Consider the following 25003-nt stretch of genomic DNA (forward strand, 5'->3'; position numbering starts at 1 on the left):
TGTTTGTGTTTATATGTTTTTGTTAATAATCGTACTCGTTTTAGAATATATGTATAACATTTTTAGAAGTTAGTAATTTATTTTTAAGGAAAATATGTGTTTTAGTACCATAGCGGGTTGTGGGTTTATAGGCGAATAGGGTGGGAAGTAATTTAAATATAGTAAATTAACTTTTAAAATTCATGAATTAGTCATTCTTTTTAAGTAAATTTTCCATTTTAGTTCTGTAGCGGGTTGTGGTTTATAGGGGAATAGGGTGTGAAGTAATTTAATTGTAATTAGGTATTTTTTTATTTATTTATTGGTATTGATCATTCATTTTATGTTAAATATTTATGAATTGGTTATTAATTTCTATTAATTGATCATTACTTTTTATTAATTGGTATTCACATTAATTGTATTAATATATTATTGAAGTGTGTTATGAGTTTATAAGGGAATAGGGTGGGAAGTAATTCAAACTTAAATAAGTAATTATTTATTTTATTGCTGAGAATTGATAATTAATTTATTGTTAATTAAGTGTTTATTGGCAATACATTTTTAATAATTAATATTTTTTCTTTGGAAAAGTAATTTATTGTTCATTAATAATACTGGGTAATTACTTTGTATTAATTATTATTTATTGGCATTTATCAATAATTGTTTGGTTATTCATTATTAGTTGCTAAGTATTTTTTAATAATGATCGTTTTTTAGTTTTGAACATTATTATTTGTTATTTAATTATTATGTGGTAATTCATTTTAAAATTCTTATTATTTATTTGTATTTATCATTAAGTTAATTGTTAATAAATCAATAATTGATAATTATATTTTATTAATTATTTATTGGTATTGTTAATTAATGTTTTGTTATTTAATAATTAAATCACTATTTATTTTAAAAAATATTTTAATTATTTGTAAGTTATTTTTACCCCTACCCTATCGAACACTTTCCCTACTGTTGCTCTCTGTGTAGTGGGAATAGTAATTTTTACCCCTACACCATCCAACACTTTCCCTACTGCTGCACTCTCTGGTGTGGAAATGGTCATTTTTATCGCTACGCTACCCAACACTTTCCATACTGTTGCGCTCTCAGGAGTTGGAATAATGATTTTTACCCCTATGCTATCCAACACTTTCCCTACAGTTGCACTCTCTGGAGTTGGAATAGTAATTTTTACCCCTATACTATCCAACCCTTTCCCTACTGTTGCTCTCTCTGGAGTTGTAATATAATAATTTTTACCCCTACGTTATCCAACACTTTCCCTACTGTTGCACTCTCTGGAGTGGGAATAGTAATTTTGACCCCTACACTATCCAACCCTTTCTCTACTGTTGCACTCTCTAGAGTGGGAATAGTAATTTGTACCCCTACGCTATCCAATATTTACTGTTTTAGTGTATAATGTATTTTTATTTTTTATATATAATTTTTATATTTTTATTTATATTATTGTTGTATGTGTATGTATTTATAATGTATTAAATGTTTTTAACAATTTATGTTATTACAATAATTATTTGTAAATAATATTAAGTATATATATATATTATATTTTATATGTATGTGTTTAATTTTTTTATATTATATGTATTACTTATCATTTTAAACATATTTTTAACTTTGTTTTTTTTTAAAAATATATGTATTATTTACTTTATTTTACATAATTTTTAAACATTTATTTTTGACAACAATATTTCTTTTCCGATATTGTTGTACCTACTATAATGTAGATAGGGCTTCGATAATCTTGACATCGATATTTCGCCCCCGATATTTTTTAAGTCGATATTTTTGAAGACTATATTCTGTCAGTGATTCGTCCACCCCATATGTCACAAAGCCTGGGGGTGTAGCGGTGACGAAATCTGGGCCAGAGACTGGTTGGCCCAGGTTTCTGTTATGAACAAGCTGTGTAGCGCTTGGGACTCAATCAAGTCAGCAACTTTGAGCATATGTTTGATCAGGGATCTAGCATCAAATAAGGCCCAGCGCCTTTTAATATTATTAGAGGTGTAAGTAGTAGTACCAAGCAAGGAATTGTCCTGAAGGTAGCTCTTCCTCCTACTCCCCTCCTTATCTCTTATCTTATCTTATACAGTCCTTACAAGAGAACTTGGAGCGAGCAGACCAAGAGTTTAACTCTAAGGGGCTGATTCCGATGTCAGACGAACTCAGGTCCGTCCGACATCGGTCAAGAGCAGTAACCCACCGACCTGCTGTCATGGGTTACAGCCCTGCTAATACGATGCGACCGAAGAGGTCGCATCGTTTTACAAATTTTTACAAATTAAGCACTGGTCATATGTATTTTTATACTGTATTACTGTGTGCTCTTGAAGAAATACAGAATATAGTGCAACTTTTAACTGCTAAAACATTTAAATACTAAGCATGTGTTCAATGTCAATTTGGCTTACATTTATTTTGGAGGAAAGTACAAGTCAAAGTTAGTTCATAAGAAAATAAATAAACAGCACATGGTTTGCATACCTGGGTATAATGTCCAACCTTCGCTCCCGGCTTTGTTGCACCAATGCCGTATGTGAAATTCTGGTACTCGTTGAACCATCCTTGAATAAGCGTTTCCCAAGGGACTGGTTTTGTTGTCTTATATAGGTTCTCCCCACATTCTATAGCTGAAACATGAGAGTGTTAATAAAAACACGCAGGTTTTACCTCTACAACCACCACCAATGTACATTTTACTTTTAAAAAAATTATGTTATTTAATGTAAACAATGCATTGCTCAATATAGGAAGAAAAAAAAATGGTGACGGCGGCCACATAGGGCTGAAACAGGAAGCAGCAAGAATGACATTCATACGTCACAGCCTGTGCCTTCTTGCAATCACCTGAAAGCTTGGGTTGTATTCCTAGATCGGCTCTGAGTGGATTATGCCACGTCTATCACTTTCGAAGGGCACTCAATGGGGTCTCTATTAACAGTTAACACTTAATGAGGGGGTTTACAGGGACCGTGGTCACCATCACTTCACTTTTTCATGGCCCTGCTTTACTGCTGCAAAGTCTATTTATAGATTCTGCCTGTTCCTAGCATCAAACATGGCTTAAAGCATTGGTTGGCGCTAAACACTGACTTGACATTTTTGACCCATGCTCCACGGAGACATCAGACATGCCTGCAATTAATGGTGTCAATTGAATTACACCTTTTCTCATCTTAGGTATTAAAATGCTCCAGTGCCTATATGTAACTTGCTTCATCACCCATTAACATCTTTGGTGGGTGTGGTTCTTGGGGGACTTGTTACACTTGAAAACCCATGAGAATCAGCTGTGCAAAGGTTGCTTCTGCAACCATCTCTGTTTGTTGAAACTATTGAGTTAGGCACAGAAGCAGAATTTGATGGAATAAAGAGCAAAGTAGTTTCAAAAGTTAACTTCTTGAACAATACTTTATTGCATCTTATTTTAAAGCTCCCATTGCACCATCTGGCTCAATAATACAGAAATATCCTCATACCTCATGTTTGTATTTCATCCTCAAACGTGGCGCTGTCTCTTTCTGTCGCAATGGGCCTCCTCATCCAGGAAAGAAATTATGGACCAGTGGACTTTTCTGATTTTATAGGTCCTAAGTTGCCTAATAAAACAACTATTCTTTATAATATCAAACATTCTAGGACTTCTTTGCCTTGCTACTTTTATGTTTCTCTGCTTTTTTGGGATCTCTCATTCGACAGAAAAATGTAAAAGTTTCACATATTTTCATTCGCTGTCCCCAGCATCCTGTGGGCACTTCACTGCAAGCATGAAGGGTCGGGAACATAAAACCAGGGAAATTTCCTAAGGGACGGTGTCAATATCAGTTAATGTATTCTTTCGGATTGCTTGATTTCCGTGATTTAATTTTCTTTCTAACAGTGCATGAATGAGAACATCAGATGTAAAACGAAGGGATGAATGAAGCTTGGTTTCTGGAGGAAGGTATCTCTCGATCAACCAATCGTAGAGCCAGTATTCAAGACAGGGTACCCATTCCTAAAACTCTAGATAGATTTGACATATGAATGTTACAGGGAGTACTCAGAAAGCTAAAGACAAAAGCATTTCCAATTTGGCAAGTGCGCACAAAGCCCAATAAGGATCACCAATATGCCAGGGCAGGCATTATACCAGCCATAGACCATATAAGATCAAGGATGTTCACAATAGGCCAAGTATGAGTACAATCATGCCACCTATGCCCTCACTGTGCTAAAAATGCAGAATATTATACTAGTGGCCGGGCCCATCATGCAAGAGTTTATCCTTATGTGCCATGGGGATGCCACCTGATACCCTGGTGGATTGAAGTTTCAATGGGATGTTTTCTCATGTTGGTTAATCGCGTTTAATGACTCAGTCAGGTGCAAGTGTCCTTGGCTCCGATAGAGTAGCAAATATACATTAAGAGTCACTGTTTGCTCAAAAACGAGCTACTGACGATTATTTTGTAGATGTTTACTTTTATTATTACTTTCTTTTACTCATTTTATTGGACAGTCATAAGATTTTGAACAAATGAATAGCAACTGCATATATGAACTGAATACTACTGGATAGTTAACACATATCAGTTTTAGGGTTCATAATAAAGGTAAGCAGTTTTGTGGAAATTAACAACGATGAGACGTGTGTGTGTGTCACACACACACACGTATATATATATATATATATATATATATATATATATATATATATGTGTAAATACATACACGTATACACACATGTATATAATTATATATATATATATATTCACTGAAAAAACCATAGGTTATAGACCATATATAGTTAGGAATTAGCATTTACAAAACCTTGAAAATTCACTGAAAAAACCATAGGTTATAGACCATATATAGTTAGGAATTAGCATTTAAAAAACCTTATTTTACTCACACAAAACCATTGAAATTCCATATATAGTTAGTTGCACTAACTATATATCGCGCACCCGCAATCCACTGCTGATCATGTCACATATTACATCATTCATGACATGGTCAGTGACATCACTGATGACATCACTGATGACAACATCCAGTGATTATGTGTTTCTGTAAAGTTTAAATATGTTTTACATATTGAAGAATGAGTGGATGTATAAGTGTCTGAATGAAGGTTTTAGTAGGTGCGTGATTGACTGTATGAGTGAGTGATTAAATGCGTCTTACTGAATGCACGGGTTAGTGACTAAACTGTCTAAAAGTGTGCATCAGTATGTCTGTTGTTGTGCAAGCTGCTGCATGTGTTGATCAGTAGCTATATAAGTAGCTATATGGGTTATTGATTGGTTGCACAAGTATTTGTATGGGAGACTGAGTGTGTGTATGGCTGGCTGGGAGGTGTGTGACTCTGTGCAGATCAATGTGTACTTGTATCAGTGATTCTATAAGAGAGTAACTATGTGTTAGTATATGTTTCAAAAATGTAAGGTGTTCTGTGTTTAACTGTATAGATGAGAAAATGGAAGTGTGATTGATTCTTTTCAGGACTGACTAGGTGTGTGAGTAACTCCATGGATGAGTGGCAGAGTGTGAGTGTCTGTATAGGTGTATGAGTGCATATGATAGTGTTGTAAAGATGAGTGATTGTATGTATGAATGATTGTATGAGTGAATGTGTGTGTAGACATAGGAATCAGTGACTGCGTATGTAGTAACTAGTATTGGTGTGTCAATGGTTTCAAAAATGATACTCTCTATTTAACACTGGGTGTAACGGAGGTTATATTAGAGTGTGAGGAGATGCATTGTATTATCACATGAATGATATCATCAGTGATGTGATCATTGATGTCAAGTGAGATGTCATCAGTGATGTCATTTGAGATGTCATCAGTGATGTCATCAGTGATGTCACTGACCATGTCATGAATGATGTAATATGTGACATGATCAGCAGTGGATTGCGGGTGCGCGATATATAGTTAGTGCAACTAACTATATATGGAATTTCAATGGTTTTGTGTGAGTAAAATAAGGTTTTTTAAATGCTAATTCCTAACTATATATGGTCTATAACCTATGGTTTTTTCAGTGAATTTTCAAGGTTTTGTAAATGCTAATTCCTAACTATATATGGTCTATAACCTATGGTTTTTTCAGTGAATTTCATTGGTTTTTTAACAGCTAATATCTGTAGCTGTAAAATGTATTCTTCTTTAAATCCAAAAATATATTTTATATGTTTATTAATAACTTTTTTTTTAAATATTTTTTTTTCTTCGTTCCCGCTTCGCGAATCGGGAAGCTTCCCGTTAGCTGACCTTGATGCCGCGAAATAGACCGCGAGCCGGTAAACGTTTCTTTACCGCAACTGCCGCGTTAGAAAACAACATCGTGACGCCTCCCGTCCGCATGACGTTTCGCGTTGTCGCGTGATACGTCATATGACGTGCTACGTTAGCGAACTCGTACGCTTACCGAGTCGCAAAGCACAGGTTTCTGGAAGCAAACCGGGAGGCCCTGCAAAGCGCGTAACGTAAACACAGCAGGTCATGTGACTTGGTAATAACACTTTTCATTGGTTCATTTCACTTTCGGTTTCCTAATGATGTAAGACTAGGTCATATGATCTAAAATGAACACTTTTCATTGGTTGAGAACTATTTTTGGTGAAAATCCCTCCTTCTTTCCTCACTCTGACTTTCATCATTGTGAGAGAAAGACCCTTTGTTACCAGTGAGCAATGGCTTCTTTACTAGCTTCAGCTGGTGCTTCCCCACCACCTCCACCACATCCAAGGAAGAGTGGACCACCTGCTAAAGTTATAATTCAGCAAGAAGAGGAAGAAGAGGAACAGGACGACCTAGATAATCTCCCTATTATGGCCAGAAGATCTGTTGTACCGGAAGTAACGGGACCAGAGGGCAGGGAGATGGTGCCAAATATACAAACGAGATTTCGTGAAGTAAAACAAGTCTGCGTACATTGCAGTGGATTCATTTGCTACGGAGAAAGTAGCATCACTCTGATCAACAGAGCTATTGACAATCATGCTCATGTTTGTCCAAAACTCCCCAAACAATAAATTCTTTTTTTTTGTTTTCTTGCTCCTGTTGAGCCCTTTACAATGAATCGTTTTCGTTGCCCCCTCCGAAAAAAAAACAAAAAAAATATAAAACTGTTCAGAAAAATTCAAAAAAAGTAAAAAAATGTTCAGAAAAATAATAAAAAAAATATAAAACAACAAAAACAATTTAAAAAAAAGTTCTTTTCAGAACTACCTCCCCGTTATTAAAAAATTGGTACAATATTTGCAACTGTGCCAACCTCTATTTCTCTTAGTTCGCTTCCCAGTTCGCTCCCCGGTACGCGAACCGGAAGCGAACCAAAAATTTTTTTTTGTAAAAAAGAACAGTAAGTATAAGGGAAGGAAACAGACACTTATGTTAAAAGAAAGACAGCTATAAGGGAGTAAACTAGAGATACTATTACCCGTAATCCACTGCTGATGATGTCACATATTACATCATTCATGACATGCTCAGTGACATCATCAGCAGAGGATTGCGGGTAACAGTATCCCTAGTTTATTCCCTATAGCTGTGTTTCTTTTAACATAACTGTCTGTTTCCTTCCCTTATACTTACTGTTCTTTTTAAAAAATTTTTTTTAGATCAGTCAGAAACAGTGAAAGTAATGAAATATAAAAGACTACGTAGAATATGAGCACTGTATGCAACAACTTTGACACTTACAGAAGCCTCACCTTCTCCATGCCTCCTACACAGTTCTACATGTACATCATAAATGCAAACAGAACAGAATTAATTATACATGTTAAATGGTTTATTTTTGCTGTTCTCAGAATGTATCAAATTTCACTAAAACAGTGACTTGAAGGTATTCATCATATAACAGCGGGGAAAAAAAAACACAATCAAAATGATTGTGTTTAAAAAACCCATACAACATTAGAAATCAGAATTCAGAACTCCTTAAAGTTAACTTACTTTCCATGACGGCCAAGGATGTCCTATGAACAGCTTACACTCTGTTGTGCTGTTATTACTTTCAACCCGCCACTTTCTGAAAGAAAACCTCCATCGTTTTCAAAAACATGTTACATACAATAAATGACTTCTTGCTCTCTACCACAAGATTCCACAAGGCCAAATCTTGTCAGAGCCATGTATAACTCTTGGATTTCTTGTTAGCCAATCCCGTCTTTTCGCATTTCCGCAACTTTCAGAATTAAAATGTTGAAGATCATTTACACAATCCTGGACTAGTAATATCTTCCCCTTCTTGCTCAATCATGTTCTACATTTCCTATCACACTGATACTGCTTACTATGAAGCAGACTTACACTACCTTTATGACTAGTACAATTATTTAATTCTCTACATCACTTTTAATCACAAAGCAATGTAAAACAGTAGACAGCATTGCAGACTTACATTCCCTCTACTCCATGTTTTGATTCGCTGCTTCAATTAGCTTATAAAAAGAAATAGTTTTTCTGAACTCATTCAAAGTGCACGTATTTCTCAATAACGTCCAGTGTTATGGTAAAAAGTTATGTCTCTGTACTACACTTATCTTCAAGGCCAAATAGTGTAGGAGCCATGAGAACTTCTTGAAATTCCTCAGAGCACATCCCGAGATTCTTTCCCTAAAATTTTGGTTTTAAAAACACCAGGTAAGACTTTTTAAGGTTATATGGCAATTTTTTTTTGAAAATTAAAACAGAATCATTGCAGAATGACCAGCCATTTCTACACTTTAAATAAGCTGTATAATGTCCTGATGTTATTGAAGAACCATCATGATATATAATTGCTACAGTTACAAAAGTCCTTCCTGATATTGACAACTGTGAAGCCACAAAATTTTTAATTAAAGTTGTCAATTTTGTTCCATCAGGCCTACATCGTTGGAACATTAAAATGACATACTGGCCATATGTTCGTATAAATAATGTGGACATCATTTCAGATTTACATTGCCTAAACTCCATATTGTGATCAGCTGCTTTTACTAGCTTATTAAAAGAGACTGATTTACTCTCTGGCAAAGTTAAATATATAAATCTTTCTGAGTCTACACTAGTACTACTTGATACCCTACAGTTCTCGCAGTCATGCTGCCATTGATAAGAAAGCCCAAACAGATGATCTACATCTACACCTTCAGCATACAATACATCAAGCATATACATTAAAAACTCCTGACAATCTTGCTGACTATTTTGAGAGAATTGTGTTTGGCCTGAACATCTGTCTAACAGATTTCGAATTTCAGACACACTTTCTATGTTTGTTCTATCAGTGCTACATTTCTCTAACACAGAATTTAACAAACTGCAAAATCTTTGATCAGAATTGACCACAATCTCTTCTTTTACATTTTGTAGAGAAAACAAAACATTAACCACTACATTAGCATAGCAGTTGACACCAGAACTGTTTTCAAATTGAAAACCAACAACATCTTCAACAGAATCCTTTTTGTTTCTGCTTATAATTTCAGGTTCATCTACTTTTCGTCTTTTTGCTACAACCTCCCCAGTATTGGTCACATTTCTTCGTTTCCGGCCTACCACACGTTTCTCAAACAAAGGATACTGAGGCAAATGTGGCGCATACTCTCTTCTCAACCTATTGTATTCCTTAACACAATCTAGATCCGCACAAATGTTTGTGACATCACACTCAATCAAGTACAATCCCGATAAAGTCCTAACTCGTGACAATGCCACATATGCCATACCCTCCTTGAACACAGAACTGCCAATATTCACCAATACACAGTCTACACTTAAACCTTGCGATTTATGGATTGTCACCGCATATGCCAAGCAAACAGGAAACTGCTTACGACGAACATATAAGTCTTTTACAAGCAAAAATCTAGCAGAACAACGAGCAATTAGCTGTACTTCCTCAATGCCATCAAATTTAATTTTTAAAAATTCAATTCCATCTCTATTTCTGTATTTCATAAAATCAACAACATTACCCATTGATCCATTTACCAGACCTCTTTCAACATGTAAATTCCTTCTTAAAATTATACGGCAGTTCAAGCACACATTCAGAGTCTTTTCAAAACCCGCAGTTTTAGATATACTCTTCTCTAATGAATCCAATTTTGTTTTCAGATTCTCAGACAAAATAATTGTTGATCCCATATGCTCTACTCTGTCAATAGCTTCCAATTTCACAATCTCTTGCTTTTCTAAATGCAACATTTTGTTGTTGAATTTGGCACATTCTGCAAGAGTTGGCATCAAACATATTCCAGATTTTTTCTCAGTAACTTTCTGAAAAATATTCTCAGGCACAACATCTTCGTCTGGATATAAATTTGTCAGTAATCGTGCATGTAAAGCTTCTTTCCCATGCTCGGTCACTTTTCCAATTCTAACATCTTGTAGAATAGTCTTGTAAACTTCATCCTTTGCCTGACGCATATTTTCATGCAGTTCAGCATAATTGAAGTTTAACCATATATTGACGTTGCCAATACTCCCTAAGCACTTCCTGGTATCTTCATGCGTGAGCATTTTGAACACAGGTTGCCCTTTCACTGGTGTCAGCTGCAGAAGATCTCCGAAAACAATGATGTGTTTGCCACCAAATAACACATCATACTCTGTTTTGAGAACTTCTTGCATTCTCAAATGCACAAAGGCAAGCATGACATTGGAAACCATGCTTACTTCGTCAATGATAAGAAGTTTCATTTTCCTCAAGACTCTTGAAACTTCAAAACAAGCATCTCCAGATAGCTTGTGATATTCTAATTTGTTGTCATGCTCCACTGGCAGCATCAGTAAACGATGTAAAGTAATCCCTTTAATGTTATGTGCTGCCAGTCCAGTTGGAGCGGTGACAACACAAGACAGCGATGACTCTGTCCTTTCCTGCAAATAACATGAAATTGCTTTAATAAGGAAACTTTTTCCAGTTCCCGCTTCTCCACTCACGTACAGTCGGACAGGCTTCAATGACGTACATGAGCACTCTTTCTTGTCATGACTTAATCCATGATCAATTTGCATGGTAAGTTCGTCATATATTTTCCTCTGCTCAACGTTGAGTTGTCTTTCCAACTCTTCTAAGTTAACCACATCCTCCTGAGCATGTGCCATGGCTCTTTCCACTTCATTCATAGCAGTGGCAGCTTCATTTTCGATAAGAGGTCCTCCTAGTGGATCCTGACTCAATGAAGCAGAACTCTGACTGTCCTGAGAACTGTCTCTGGCAATCTCGGCTGCAATCGTTGCTTCCTGCTCAATTTCCACATTCAACATTTCTACATATTTGGGAAAAGCAGGACATTCTATGGTCTCCTTGGCAGCATTGAATGAGTCTTCGTAACAAAGGAAATCTCCAAGCAGTTCCTCTTCTGCACGCCAAGGCTTAAAAAGTTGCAAAAGTGCTAAATAGAAAAACTCCTTTTTTTCAGGAGATTCGCCACTCAATTTTCGATGGTTTATCAAGTGGCATTTTCTTTGCTTGACCAGACATCCCTCACTTCCTATTACAGCATACACTCCTTTCTCAGTATCTTCTTTGATGTTCCTCTTGAATATGTAATTTTGCAGAACCTCATACAGACAAACATTCTCGAGGTGACTGCTTCGATTTGGATAATATGTATCCAACATGTTGCTCTTCAAAATGTCGGTACTGTTTGGCTCCTTTTCCGCCAAATACTCAATTTCCCGCACAGGTTTCAGAACTCGATTACGCGTTGCAGCAAGACCAACACTCGCCCAAACGATACTCCTGGACTTGGCATAGAGACTTGCTGAAGACAACCGGTCAGAACATTCGTAAGCTCCGATTTCTCGATGCGACAACATCTTCAGACTGAAACTGTACAACTTCTTGCTGAGGCTCTTTTCATGGGAAATGTCCTCCCACATATCCTTCAATTCTGTCTTCTCTTTTTTGGTGATGTAAGATGTCACATACCGAGCCACAGCCATACAGTTATCAGCCACAAACTGTATATCCATGTTAGCATTCCACATGGACAAAATCACCGGGTTATAGTCGTTGATGTACTTAGACTCTTCGCTCCTCTTCAAATTGTATGTGTTTTTAGGTGATTTCTTCATCACATTATGTCGCAGCGAAGACATCAAACTGTTCACTCTTCCTTTAGAAATCACCGATCGTGGAAAGCCGAAACGACATTTGGTGTAGAACTTGTCTTTGTTCCGGAATTTACGACGACAGTACTTTCCACATCGATGGCTTTGGAAACGTAGAACTTTTTCTCTTAGGCTTTTTTTCTCCTTTGCGTTTGGAACAGCACACGTAGAATACTGTTCTATGAAACTCATCACTGAGTCGTCTGCATCCGTTCCAAATTTAGGTGCATCCTTGATCCACAGCAACATATGTATATGAGGAGCACCTCTTGCTTGGTACTCCTTCCTCCAGAAGAAATCCAACACCTCTCCAAGAGGTGGATTCTTCTTATTCATGATGAAAGACATCATACCTTCAAATCTATGATTGAAGTACCTACATACATTGACTGGATCCAAAGAGCACAGTTCTCCAGGTGTCTTGAATTCGATGTTTTCTACGTTAGCATTTGCCTCTCGTAGAAATTCAAGTAAGTCTTCCCAGCCATACTCAGCACAGCTCAAAGTGAGGAACCATGTGGGAGTTCCTAAGTTCCTCAGCATACATTTTAAATCACCATGACGACGGTACCAGTACTCATTAGTACCACGCTGACACGCCATGAGATTAATCAGGTGAGAATCCAAAATACTGTCTTGGACATTGACTTTATCCATAAAGTCACTTGCCGAGATGTTTTGCATGTGTATACCACTTTTCAAGATGTGGTTCACTGCATATGACAGTCCAGACAGATCGCTTTCAAACAGGAGATGAAACAAATAAGGAATGCATTGTCGAAACCTAGGATCTCCTGCATACAATCGCAAAGTCCGGTATTCAGAAGCAGGAATTTGATGAGGTCGCTCATCATATCTTCCTCCCTGACCTGTTGGAAAAAGCTGTGGGAAACACCGAGCTTCCAAACTTTCCTCCCAAACACTAATGGGACTCCCTTTCGCTTGTTTCATTTGAAACAACTCAATAGCATTCCCCATGACTTCCTTGGAATGCAAAGGATGAACACTATAATGTTCATATATTTCTTCACTAGTACAGGGTTCTACTTTCTCAATTTGACCAGCACACAAATCGCTATCCTCTTCCTCACTTACTTCCTCTTCTGCAACATATACATTTTTATAGTATTTATTATATTTTTTCAAATACAATGTTGCCCTTTTGACTTTCCTAACATCTACTAAATCTTGCCATATTTTCTTATTCTTTGTCGGAACCCCATTAACTAAGATAACAAGAGGTTCCTCTTCCACTTTTTCTACTCCAATTGTGTTCATGTTTTTCTTCAAATCTAGAGGCAAATAAACAACTCTTCCCTTTAATCCTCTCTGTAAATCTGATGGAGGCAATTTCCCTGTCTTTGGCTCCATTCTTACAATAGCCTGAAAGGGATGGATACTTTGAATCAAAATAGATTCATAAGTATTTAAATCCTTCAATTCAGAAGGAATCTCAACCAATTCCAGATTATTATGAACTGCTCTAGCAGGCATCTGGTTTTGATTTAATTTGTTACAACAATAAGTACACACACGTTGATCCAATCCCAAATCAAAACAATTTTCTACCATCAAGTATGTTGTAAAATCCTTCCATTCACTATTATTTTCCCTTTCACTTTTTCCATATAAATCCACTAACTTAGTCTGATTCTTATAATAAGTGCGTCGACAACACACACAAGTGAAATTTGGCCTCTCACTTGATTTCACCTCAAACGTCGCAATTTCCCTCTGGAAATTATCTGTACTGGAAACCTGTACACTATCTTCCACATTACTCTCTTCTTCTTGGTCAATTTCAGCATTCTCCTCTTTACTTCCAAAGTAACAAAACTCAATTTCTTCACATATATTCTTCACATCTATTTCAGAACCATGCAAAAGAGCAGCGCATAATTGTTTAAGCATAATTGCTGGACTCTTAGCATAATACAACATTCTAACTAATTTCCTCACTTTATTATGATGCACTGCTAGCATCCTGAAATGATTAAAAACACTCTGGCATACTCTCCTGGAAAGACAAGCCAGTGAATGACCATGCAAACCTATCACTTCTCTCACTCTGCAAGGATCTAATTCTTGCAACAACTTCATTTTCTGCTTCAAACTTTTCTTACTAAATGACCGTATAAAATCACAAAGCAAATTGATGGAATCCTGTCGTACACTGCAAATACTACTACACTTCCAGGTGTACACAGGACCCTTAGGACGTCTCCCTAAAACCTCATTACCTAACACCTCTTCTATCTCTGTTCTCACAAGTTTTTCTTTTTCAACTGGACAACCATCTTTCACTTCATAAGCTCGACCACTGGTGTCAACTGCATGCACCAAATCATTATCCTGGAAATAACTCTCCTCATTAAAAAATGCCTCAGAGCTTGAACTATGCATCCATTCTCCAGAAAAAACTTCACAAAAATTACTACGATTAACTATTCTCTTCCATCTACTATTTCTTTTGAAATCATAAATTACCTTGTTTAGCTTCCTAATTCTATTGATTGTCAAAATAAATAACTTACGTTTAATTTCAAATGCCTGATCAATAACTTTCTCAACTATTTTTTTTCTCTTATAAAAAACCACTTTCTGCTGACCTTTCTTAATATTTTTTAACAAATTCCCAATTATCCTGTTGCGGAACATTCGTTTACGAATATCCCTAAACTGTTGTTTCCTTCTACTTTCATGCATAGAGTTATCTCTTACTCTAGCAGTAACATTTCTCATTGGCCTTTCCTTACCATTTGAATTCTTTCTCCTTTTCTGGACTGAAACATTTTCTGTAGTAATATTTTTTTTACTACACATATTTCTTATGACTGTTTTTCGACTCTTACCCGGTACTTTCTTGGTGACTTGACAAATCTTTTTGTTAGAGGACTGCTGCATTATTCCATGGTCCTGCTGTCTTTGACGTTTTGCAGCCTTTCTTACTCTTTCTTTGCTAGGCATCCTAAAATCTTGAAATAATCTGCAGTTGAATCTGTGGTAAAATATAATAAAAAATTTTATTAACCACTATTACCCAACAGTAAATTAATAACAGTCATCAAAAACTTAACACACTACTTAAGTATATAATATACTGAAGCCTATCTCCAATTTTTCACTGAACAGGACTCATCTCTTCTTAACCTTGGATAAACCTCACCTACTCTGTGTCCCCTGCACATAATTAAATGTAAAGGGGCAGATTTATATTAACTAGCACATCCCCAGGGATGCACCAGTTAACGTGCACCGCTGCTCTGCCACCCACGGTGTGCCGCATTTACAATCAGATAGGACAAAGCTACATCAAAACCCTGCGCCTGCTTGAAGCAGGCATAGATCTTGACGCAGGTAGGCTGAAAGCTAAAGCAACAACTAAGTGTCGTGTGCAGAAGTTACAAAAAAGGAAAAATGGCGTTTAAACCAGTAATGAGACCATGCTAACGTAATACAGAGTAAAAATATCCAGGATCTACATCAGTTTGGGGTTCACGAACCTGGCAGGTACAAGGCACTGAGGCTTTCCACCGTGCATGTCTCATCCCAAAACATATGTGGTTTGTGAATGAAACAATTTCCCAGACCAAATGCTTTGGATTGGCTACTTCTAAAAAATTAAACACCCCTACTATCCCGGAGTTAGAGGAATATGATGGTTGGAGTAATTTTACTCGTTGTCTATTAAAGATTTACAGGCCATACTCTGTAACTCTTCCTTTAACATTTCCAGTATAAATCCAAAAGGTTGACTGCTTTGGCAACGTGCCTTATCCACGGTTTAATAACGCTGCCTTTTGCTTTATATAAGTTTTCAAATTGTATGAAATATATACCAATAGGTCGTTATTAACCTTTAGGTAGTGGTTTTCTTCATGAAGTCTGGTCGCTTCCATACACATACAGATTTTCAAAGATGATCAAGAACTTTATCTGAATGGAGAGGAATGCACTGAGACGCCAGATCATTCTCTAATGTGTAGGCACATACAGTTACACGGTTCATGCAACAAACACCGACCAAATATGGCTTGCGTGTTGCAAGGCACACCAGTTCCTGCTATCATCCCCACGTTCAAGTTCTTGGAAAATGGTAGTTATTTGATGCTCAATAATGAAGATTGTTCTGGGTTAATTAAAAGTATTCATTTTATCGTAACAGTAAATGAACGGGTTATTTGCTGCAGAAATGTTCTATTTCCTCCCACACGTGAACATAGGGAGTTTTCAATCTGGCCACAAATACCAACCTTGGCAGCACATTTCAACGGCATGGCAAGAATAAGAGCTATTTTGTCTCAGAGAGAGGTGGCCTTGAGTTCGGCCCGTGAAACTTTCGTGCTTCACACAGCGAACACCCGTACAGAGGTGCAGACCCTTTTAAATACAGATTCGCCTTTCCATTTCAGCAAGATGGTTCGGACTATCTCTAACGCGTCCTCCACAAAGGGCCTGGCGCACTTTTTTAAAATTGTTACCAGTGGTCTCGTGACTTCATTTGAGAAAATCTTTGGAGTCATCCCTGCTTTCTTACATTCTATTTTTTCCACTCTGCTTCGTGGATTCCCATTTTTACTTGCATTACCAACGGACGCTCTTGTGCTTTTTTACATTTTTAAATATGGATGTCCCTCCTGTGCAAGCTCCCGCCCTGCAGCTGCTGACACTGTTCCGCAATCGCATGCTAGAATAATATGGCACAATGCCGTTGGCGATATTAAGCACGGCATATGGATTATCTTTTCTATGCTGATGTGATTCCTTCAAATCTAAGACACTAAAGTATCGGCACGCCCTAAACCAACACAAAGAGACCTTCTTAGCAAATAATATATTATGTGCATTAGGCAGGGTGAGATATAAGCAGCCGCGGGCCGTGGAGGGAGTTACGGTGGGGCAGGGATGCGGGGAGGGGGAGGGGCAGGGGGGAGCCCTCTCCACCCTGCCCCTCCCCCTCCCCGCCTCCCTGCCCACCGTAACTCCCTCCACGGCCCGCGGCTGCTTATAAGTGTTGCTAACTCTTATTCATTTACAGCATGTTAACATACTGTCACCATTCGCTTTTTATGTACTATTGACTATGCTGGTAATTTTGCTACTGATAATATGTGTACTTGTATAATCTAAGATACTACGCCTGAGAAGACGGCATTAGTAAATAAACATTTCAAATACACATGTGTTCTTCTTAACTCCATGTTCTCGTTTCTAAGAAATATATAACGACCGACTGTTCATGAGTTCCACGTATCCTGAGGTACTATAAGTTCATATTCTGAATTGTCTAAACATTGAGAGTTTGTTATATCCAATGTGACACTGTACCTAGCTTGCTAAGGGGTTTTGATTACTAAGGTGAGTTTTGGGACACCCTAATTCGCCGAGGTTCCAATCCTCAGTCCACAGTTCTGTGTCAGAACAGAAACCCTGCGACAGGGGCACCCCTCAACCTTACTGGAGCTTCATCACACTTGCGATACAACTCCAGCAATGCGCCAACTTTACGGCACAAATACGTCACGCATCTGTGCTGTTTTTGCCCCATGATGCGCCGCATTGTAAATGCAGCACACCATAGGTGACGGAACAGCGGCACAGAATGACTAACACATCCCTGGTGATGCGCCAGTCATCATAAATCTATCCCTATGCTTCTTATCTTGTTAGAGATAAACCGCCATATGTATCATCAAAGTTTTTTGCATTTCCTAAATAGCGAACTTTAAGGAATAAATAGCGATTCTTTACCATTCCTAGTTTGCGATGAGCTATTTGCTAATTACAAATTACCCATTCATTTCCATGCAGCAGGAGGCCCATAGGAATAAAGGTGCAATTTGCGATTAGCAATTACCTCATCGCAAATTACGAATTTTTCCGACGGTGCAGGGGTGTCTCAAGAACACCCTGCTGCACCCCTGAAAAAGAAATTTGGGGTCATATGGCGCACATAAATTTTGAAAACATTCCTTTACCTCAAAAACGATTTTCAACTCATAATTTGAAAACACTGCACATGGGGAAATGACTTAAAATGTCCTTAAGACACATAAAAGCATTTTTTGATTGCCTTTGCAGCATGTTTCAGTCACCTTTAACATGCCTATGTAACGGAAACATTCAAAATCTAAATTTGCCATGCACAGGTGGGAGCATATTTACAAGCAATTTGCTCCACAGACAAACTTCTTACATTGAAATGGGAAAAATAACATCAGAGACTCTCAATTACCTTATAAAGAAGCAGACACCATTATGTCCTTCTCATCAATATTAAAACCATTGCTTTTTCTCAAAAACGATTTACAAGTCATAATTTGAAAACACTCCACAGCTCCTATGCACATAAAAGCCCTGTCAGTACTAATACTTCACATTTTCTCCAATTACAATTTCTCAAAGAAACAAAATCTATTTGTGAAACACTTGAGACAAAGCCACATTTGAAAAACACAACTTTCTTCATAATTTTCTCCTTAAAGCACACTATTTTCTATCTAAATTAAAGAAATCTTTTCTCACCTTAGCAAATACTTTGAGTTTCAAAACAGTCTCAGAAACACACCAATTTGTCTTCAGCAGAGCAAAAGGTATGCACTCCAGAGTCTGCAGCTATCAAAAGCACAGAAATGCTGTAATTCCTCACACATATCTCTCATGTCACCCAATCAAAACTCTTCCCTCACTTTTTTTCAAAGCAAAACCCTTCCCCCCTCTGCCCCCTCTCTGCTTTTTCTGCATAGCAACCACCTCTTGCAAGACCTCTCACACAACAATGTTGCAATTGAACTCTGAACTCTCAGTGCACCTGCATATCCAGAGCATTCTTTCATTTAATGATTTTTTCTTCGCCACTCAAAATACATCTTTCAACGAACTCATCCATGCACACTAACTTTCTGTTTTCAGCAATCAAAATCCACCAATCACTCTTACTGCTTCATTAACACAGAAACTCCTCAGTTTTTTTCATTTTACACTCTCATTTTTTCAACTGCCATTTCATTGCCACACTTCATCTGACTGCAGCAGAACCTTCTCTCACCATGTTTTCTGTCTGGATTGTTGGACATAGTTACATATATTGGGCTCAAAGGTACGCTGAAAACAGGAATTTACCTAACCTCAATTTACAAGATGTGGAAATTAAGTGGTTTGGCCACAGAGGATTAAAATGTCACCAATTGATACCATTGGTGAAAACCTTTATGCATTTGCCAAAACCTGACCTGTTAATTGTGCACTGTGGAGGTAATGATTTGGGCACTTTGACTGGGGTAGGTCTGGAAATGCTTTTAAAGGACACCTTTGAGCAATTGATGGCACTTTTTCCTCAGACTGCCTTGGTATATTCAAATATATGCCAAAGACAGAAATGGAGGTGGTCGAACCAATTTTGTCCACAAATTGAGAAGTCGAGGAAGCATGTAAACAAATCTGTTTCAGCTTACATGAGATACCATGGAATGGGCTCCCTGTACAACAATAACTTGCGTTACTACATGCAAGATATCTACAGAGGAGATGGAGTTCACTTCTCAGATGAGGGCAACAGAGTTTTCACTCAGAATTTAAGAATGTGCATTGGTACCTACTTATAAGTACCTAAATGTACCATAAACCCAAAAGCTCTTCTCAGAGCTACCCTACATCTGATCACTCACAATTATTATTTTACTCTAACTTTTTTCACTAATTTTCAAGAAAGTACGCTCCCCAGAACGCTTCCCGGTTCGCGAACCGGGCGCACTCCACGCAAAAAAACTAAAAAAACTGTATATTTTTTTTTGCCCTGCGAGACCCCTTCAAAGCCTCCACATCAAACCTAGGGGGTCAGGGACGATCTACTATGCCCCCTTATGGTCATTTGCCCCTTCGCTTTGGCCTCCTCTTGTCTCTCGATCCTACCGAGAGACAAGATGGCGGCCGCTACGGACTGTTTGGAATGTTTACAGACGCCGAAAAACCAATCAGCTTCGCAAAGCTCCGTAACGCGAAAAGTACGCGAAGCGGAGCGCTGTTACAGATATATATCTTTTTTTGAACGTTAATTTCTCAAAATCCCCTGGAGCACATATATTGAGACCTAGCAAAGGCACATCGGGCGACCAGTCCCTACAATTTTGCCAAGTTTCGTGCAAATCCATTCAGCCGTTCGATTATTATTATTTTATTTTTTTTTGCCCCGCGGGGCCCTTTTAAAACCTCCACATCAAACCTAGGGGGTCAGCGAGGATCTACTATTCCCCCTTATGGTCATTTGCCCCTTCGCTTTCGCCTCCTCTTGTCTCTCGATCCTACCGAGAGACAAGATGGCGGCCGCTACGGACTGTTTGGAATGTTGACAGACGCCGGAGAACCAATCAGCTTCGCTTCACAAAGCTCCGTTGCGCGAAAAGTACGCGTCCTGGGACGCTGCCAGGTCCGCTGTTACAGATATATATCTTTTTTTAAACGTTAATTTCTCAAAATCCACTGGAGCACATATATTGAGACCTACAAAAGGCACATCGGGCTACCAGTCCCTACAATTTTGCAAGTTTCGTGCAAATCCATTCAGCCGTTCGGGCTAAAAGTGAGGCCAACCGCCCTATGGAAATTAACATGGGAAAAACGCATTTTGGGACCCCCCTTTTTTCTCGGCCCCCCCTTGACGAACCCCCCCAAAATTTTCAGGGGCTGCTCAGAAACAAAATGTGCCATTTTCCTGAAAATTTCAGCCAATTCCGTCCACAAACGCCAAAGTTATTAGACATAGAATTTTCAAAAATCCCATAGAGAAAAAATCCTAACTATATATACCTACTGGCGACCGCCAGTAGGTAATATATTTATATGGGTATAAAAATATATATATAAATATATATATATATATATTCCGCTTGCTTGCTCCGAGTGAGTGCACTCTCGGGCGGGTGCCTTCGTCGTGGCGATGCTGCCGCGTCAACAATTATCGCTCTTTCTCCGTCATTCACTTTCGGAGATAGGCACTCACGGCGGTCATTTTTGCTCATCCGTTTTTATTGCAGCAAAACATAACGGGTTTCAGCATCTGCCTTCATCAGATGATTTACTCATGCCCTATGAAACCGGCCTTTTTCATACGTTTTGTCAACAACCATACTTTCCGATCGCGTGATTTGCTCAGGCATGAAAAGTAAAAGTAGACTTATATGTCCCCACCATATTGCAATAGTTACGATCCATACATCACAGATAATAACATGTTACTTCATATATTTACACAATTATTTTACAATTGCCATATGTATATTTACACTGCATTTTAGCAGATTCATGCCCCATCTTTGTTCTGCCTTTATTGATTTGTTTTTTACCGCCGTGTATCGGCTGTGGTGCCTACAACTCTCGTTGTTTGCCCTTCCGTCACTACCCTTAATTTCTAGTGACTCGCAAATTATGCTGTATATCGGCCACCCCTCTTTATAGCACTAGCCCTCCAGAGGAGGATATAATACCGCCGTGGATCGGCATAATTATCTCTTGGCGAACAATCTACCACAACTGTTTTCGTAACATGGTAGTTTTTTACTCTTTTTACATAAAACCAACATTTTTCAGATTTCTTATCTGTTCTTACATCAGTAACTGGAGTTTACATTATTCTACCCTATTTTCCTATTTGTATTGCCAAATCTTCCCCACTGTTCATCCCTGTGGGGTTTTTTGTTTCCAGATCGATGATAAATCGTGACCCTAGCCTCCTCAGTTTTTTTATTCTGTCCTCTCCACGTACTCTTGGGGGTACCTGATCCAATCCAAATAATTGCAATAGATCCCTATTGCCTTGGTGATGTTCTGCGAAATGCCTGGCCACAGGATAACTGGCATAATTCTTGGCAATCGCTCTCATATGCTCTAAAATTCGAATTCTCAATGGATGGATGGTGCTTCCAATGTACTTCTGCCCACATGGACATACTAGACAGTATTCCACATGGGAGGAATTGCATGTTAGAAACTTGTTAATCAACCTCAACGTTTTACGTCCTGGTACTTCATATGTGAGTGTTCTCCTGCTGCCCACACACGCCTTACATTTACCGCAGGGGTAAATTCCCCTAATTTCTTTGAGTGTTCACCCTGTTTTCAAGACGGGTTCCAAGTGGCTATGCACCAGAGTATCTTTCAAAGATCTGGCATTTTTAAAGGTAATCAGTGGTTGGGCGGGTATATCCTGACCTATCACGCTATCTGTTTTTAAAATATGCCAATTATTTTTAAGAATCCTCCTGAGATAATTGGCATTATTAGAAAATAGTGTGATTAGTCGAAATTTTGTTTTTTCATCTTGTATCACTTTCTTTGCCTTGGGTTTTAACAGTTCTTTTCTAGAAATGTTGCAGACTTTATCCAGAGTTCTGTCCAGCAGACTTACGTCATAGCCTCTTTTTTGGAACCTTAGCTGACTTTCTCCTACTGCCCTTTCAAAGTCACTCTGTTTAGTGTTGTTCCTCTTTATACGCAAGAATTCCCCAAAGGGGATACTCTTTATCAGTTGTGGAAGATGACTGCTACCAGCGTGCACAATCTACATAAATATATATTATGCATAAATTACAATTTGTTCCCTAATTAATCGAGTATTTGGGTAAGCAGTCCTGGAAGTATATGTATTATTAGTAGAAGGAGTATTGTGTTAAATTTCTGCATTAATATTGTTTTCTTTTTCTAAAACAGAGCTTTTAGAAGTCATCGAAGTGATGATGACAATATTTCTTAATGTTATTTCTTTCTAGGTATGTATTCATTTTCATTGTCATGTTACCACAAAAGTGGGTGTCAAATGCCTTCCTAATACCTGTTAAGTGTCATTGGTGCAGAATAATATATTTTTTTACCTCATTTTGTTTTTTTTATTCATAGCCCATATTGTTTTTAAGCCATTAACTGTCTTCCTTTCCAAAATGTAGTTGTTGGTATGATGAAGTTTCCTAATGGCCAATCCTCTAACTCTTTATATATTTGTTTGCCTGCCTCTGTGTTTCTTATTTGTGTATGTCAGTGTATGTGCAATATGGTTACGGTTTCGTTTGTTGAGCACAGTTTCATTTTTTTGGCCGGAAATCATGCTAAGATAGTAAGTGTTGAAAATGATTTAAGTTTGAAAGAAGCTTAACTAACATGGATTGGTGAAAGAGGTTTGAAATGGAATCAGTTGGCAATCTAGTTTTCTCCTAGTGAACTTGTCAATCCCCACTTTGTGGTTGTACACCTTGGTTGCAATGATATAGTACACTTAACTGGAGTTAAAATGGAAATTGAGATGAAGGAGACATTTTCCATCTTAATGTCTATGTTTCTGAACACACAATATTTGTCAGAGACAAAAGTAGATGTGGTCTACTGTAAATCCTGCTACGTTTGAAAAGACGCGACGAGGCAGCGTCAGCATTTCCTTGCGTACCTAAAACTTCTTTTACATATATAAATATATATGTATATATATATCAAATGTTTAGTTTGGACCAAATTTCCTTGAAAACACGTATTTGAACAAAACATTTTAATTAATTACATACAATTATCATGAAATCGAAAACCCACTGAAAACAGAATAGGAAAAATGTTAAAATACTAACTTCATTATTATTCCCTCCAAGTACTGATTTCCATTTAAAATATTGCTCATAAAAGATGTTCTAAAATATATACTATCAATTAGTTAAGCACCATCAAGTTTGCACTATGTATGGGGCAACAATGTCTTCCTCATTGCCCACGAAGAAGTTAAACAATTTACAAAGCTAGAGGTGATTACTTCATCCATACTAGTTCTTTAAATTCTTAGTGCTTTTTCACATTGTCTGACCCCCAAAAGACCGCGAATTGGCATAATTCATTCCTTGCGTGGAGATTCGTAAGCATTACAAAAGAAAACCAGGTGATGTACTGTTTCAGTCTCGATTCTACATGCCAGGCACCTATAGCTAAAGCAGTAGTTCTCGCCCCACCGTATGCAAAAAATATTGGTGGGCAAAATCTCATGTCTGAATTTAAAATATAACTGCTTTGCCATGGGGCCTGTATAAGTATCGAGAAATGGTTCAAATAATGGAATTGATTTATGATCCGGAAATCTATCTGTCAGACTGCCTGATTTACATCTATGCAGCTCCTCTTCCCTTAGAAAACTTTAAGGGGCATATTCTCAAGGACTTATCTCTGAGTTATTGGCACTTTAGCACTGCAAAAGTGGTGAAAGATTCATCGCCCTATTCTCAAGCTGGTGTAAACTGCAAAAATCGCCAGTTTTCCAGCGATAGCTTCTGCAAAAAACATCGACACGGATGAGAGGGGTAACTAACGCTAATGATATGCAGAGTAGGCGTTCCCGTGCAAAACACACAAAAACACCACTTTGTGATATTCTCAACGAGGGAAACATCCTATACAACGAAGTCTTAACAACGACTTCCTTTATCCACGAAGTCTTAACAACGAACCATGACGAGCCACGAAGTCTGGATCCACGCAGTCTGAAACAACGAAGTACGGAACTACGACTCTCAGGCTGACGTCTTGTATTGTATTGGAGCGGGAAAGAATGCTAGGCACGTCTCTTCTCTCCGCCTCACTAAATGTAATGTGATGTTTGATTCGCCAGTTTCGGGGCATGACGTCACTTTACTCAGCCCCCTCACTTCTCTGAAATAAACAGTTTAGAAACTGATTATGCCTCACATTTTCTAAACATGGCACTATGTTGCAGACTAATGCATAGAGACTTGCATAAATACCACTACTTCGTTTATTTATTATTTCGTATTTAAAATCATAATTACAGCGTATTGGTATTTGATATATGGAACTTTCAAGTGTCGGTGCATATTAAAATGATTTATAATTCATGTGAC

At 37.8% G+C, this 25003-nt stretch overlaps 1 protein-coding gene across 1 annotated transcript in view; it reads right to left on the minus strand.

Moving 5' to 3' along the window:
* Nucleotides 1–25003, minus strand: part of LOC144763916 (cysteine-rich secretory protein 3-like) — a 115424-nt gene that overhangs the window by 57272 nt on the left and 33149 nt on the right. Inside the window, exon 5 of the mRNA XM_078649950.1 lies at nt 2500–2645. Within this exon, the coding sequence (XP_078506076.1) occupies nt 2500–2645 (146 nt within the window). The remainder of the gene's footprint in view (nt 1–2499; nt 2646–25003) is intronic.

The sequence above is a fragment of the Lissotriton helveticus genome, chromosome 6 (genome assembly GCF_964261635.1).
Source record: "Lissotriton helveticus chromosome 6, aLisHel1.1, whole genome shotgun sequence".
Taxonomy (NCBI): Eukaryota; Metazoa; Chordata; class Amphibia; order Caudata; family Salamandridae; genus Lissotriton; species Lissotriton helveticus.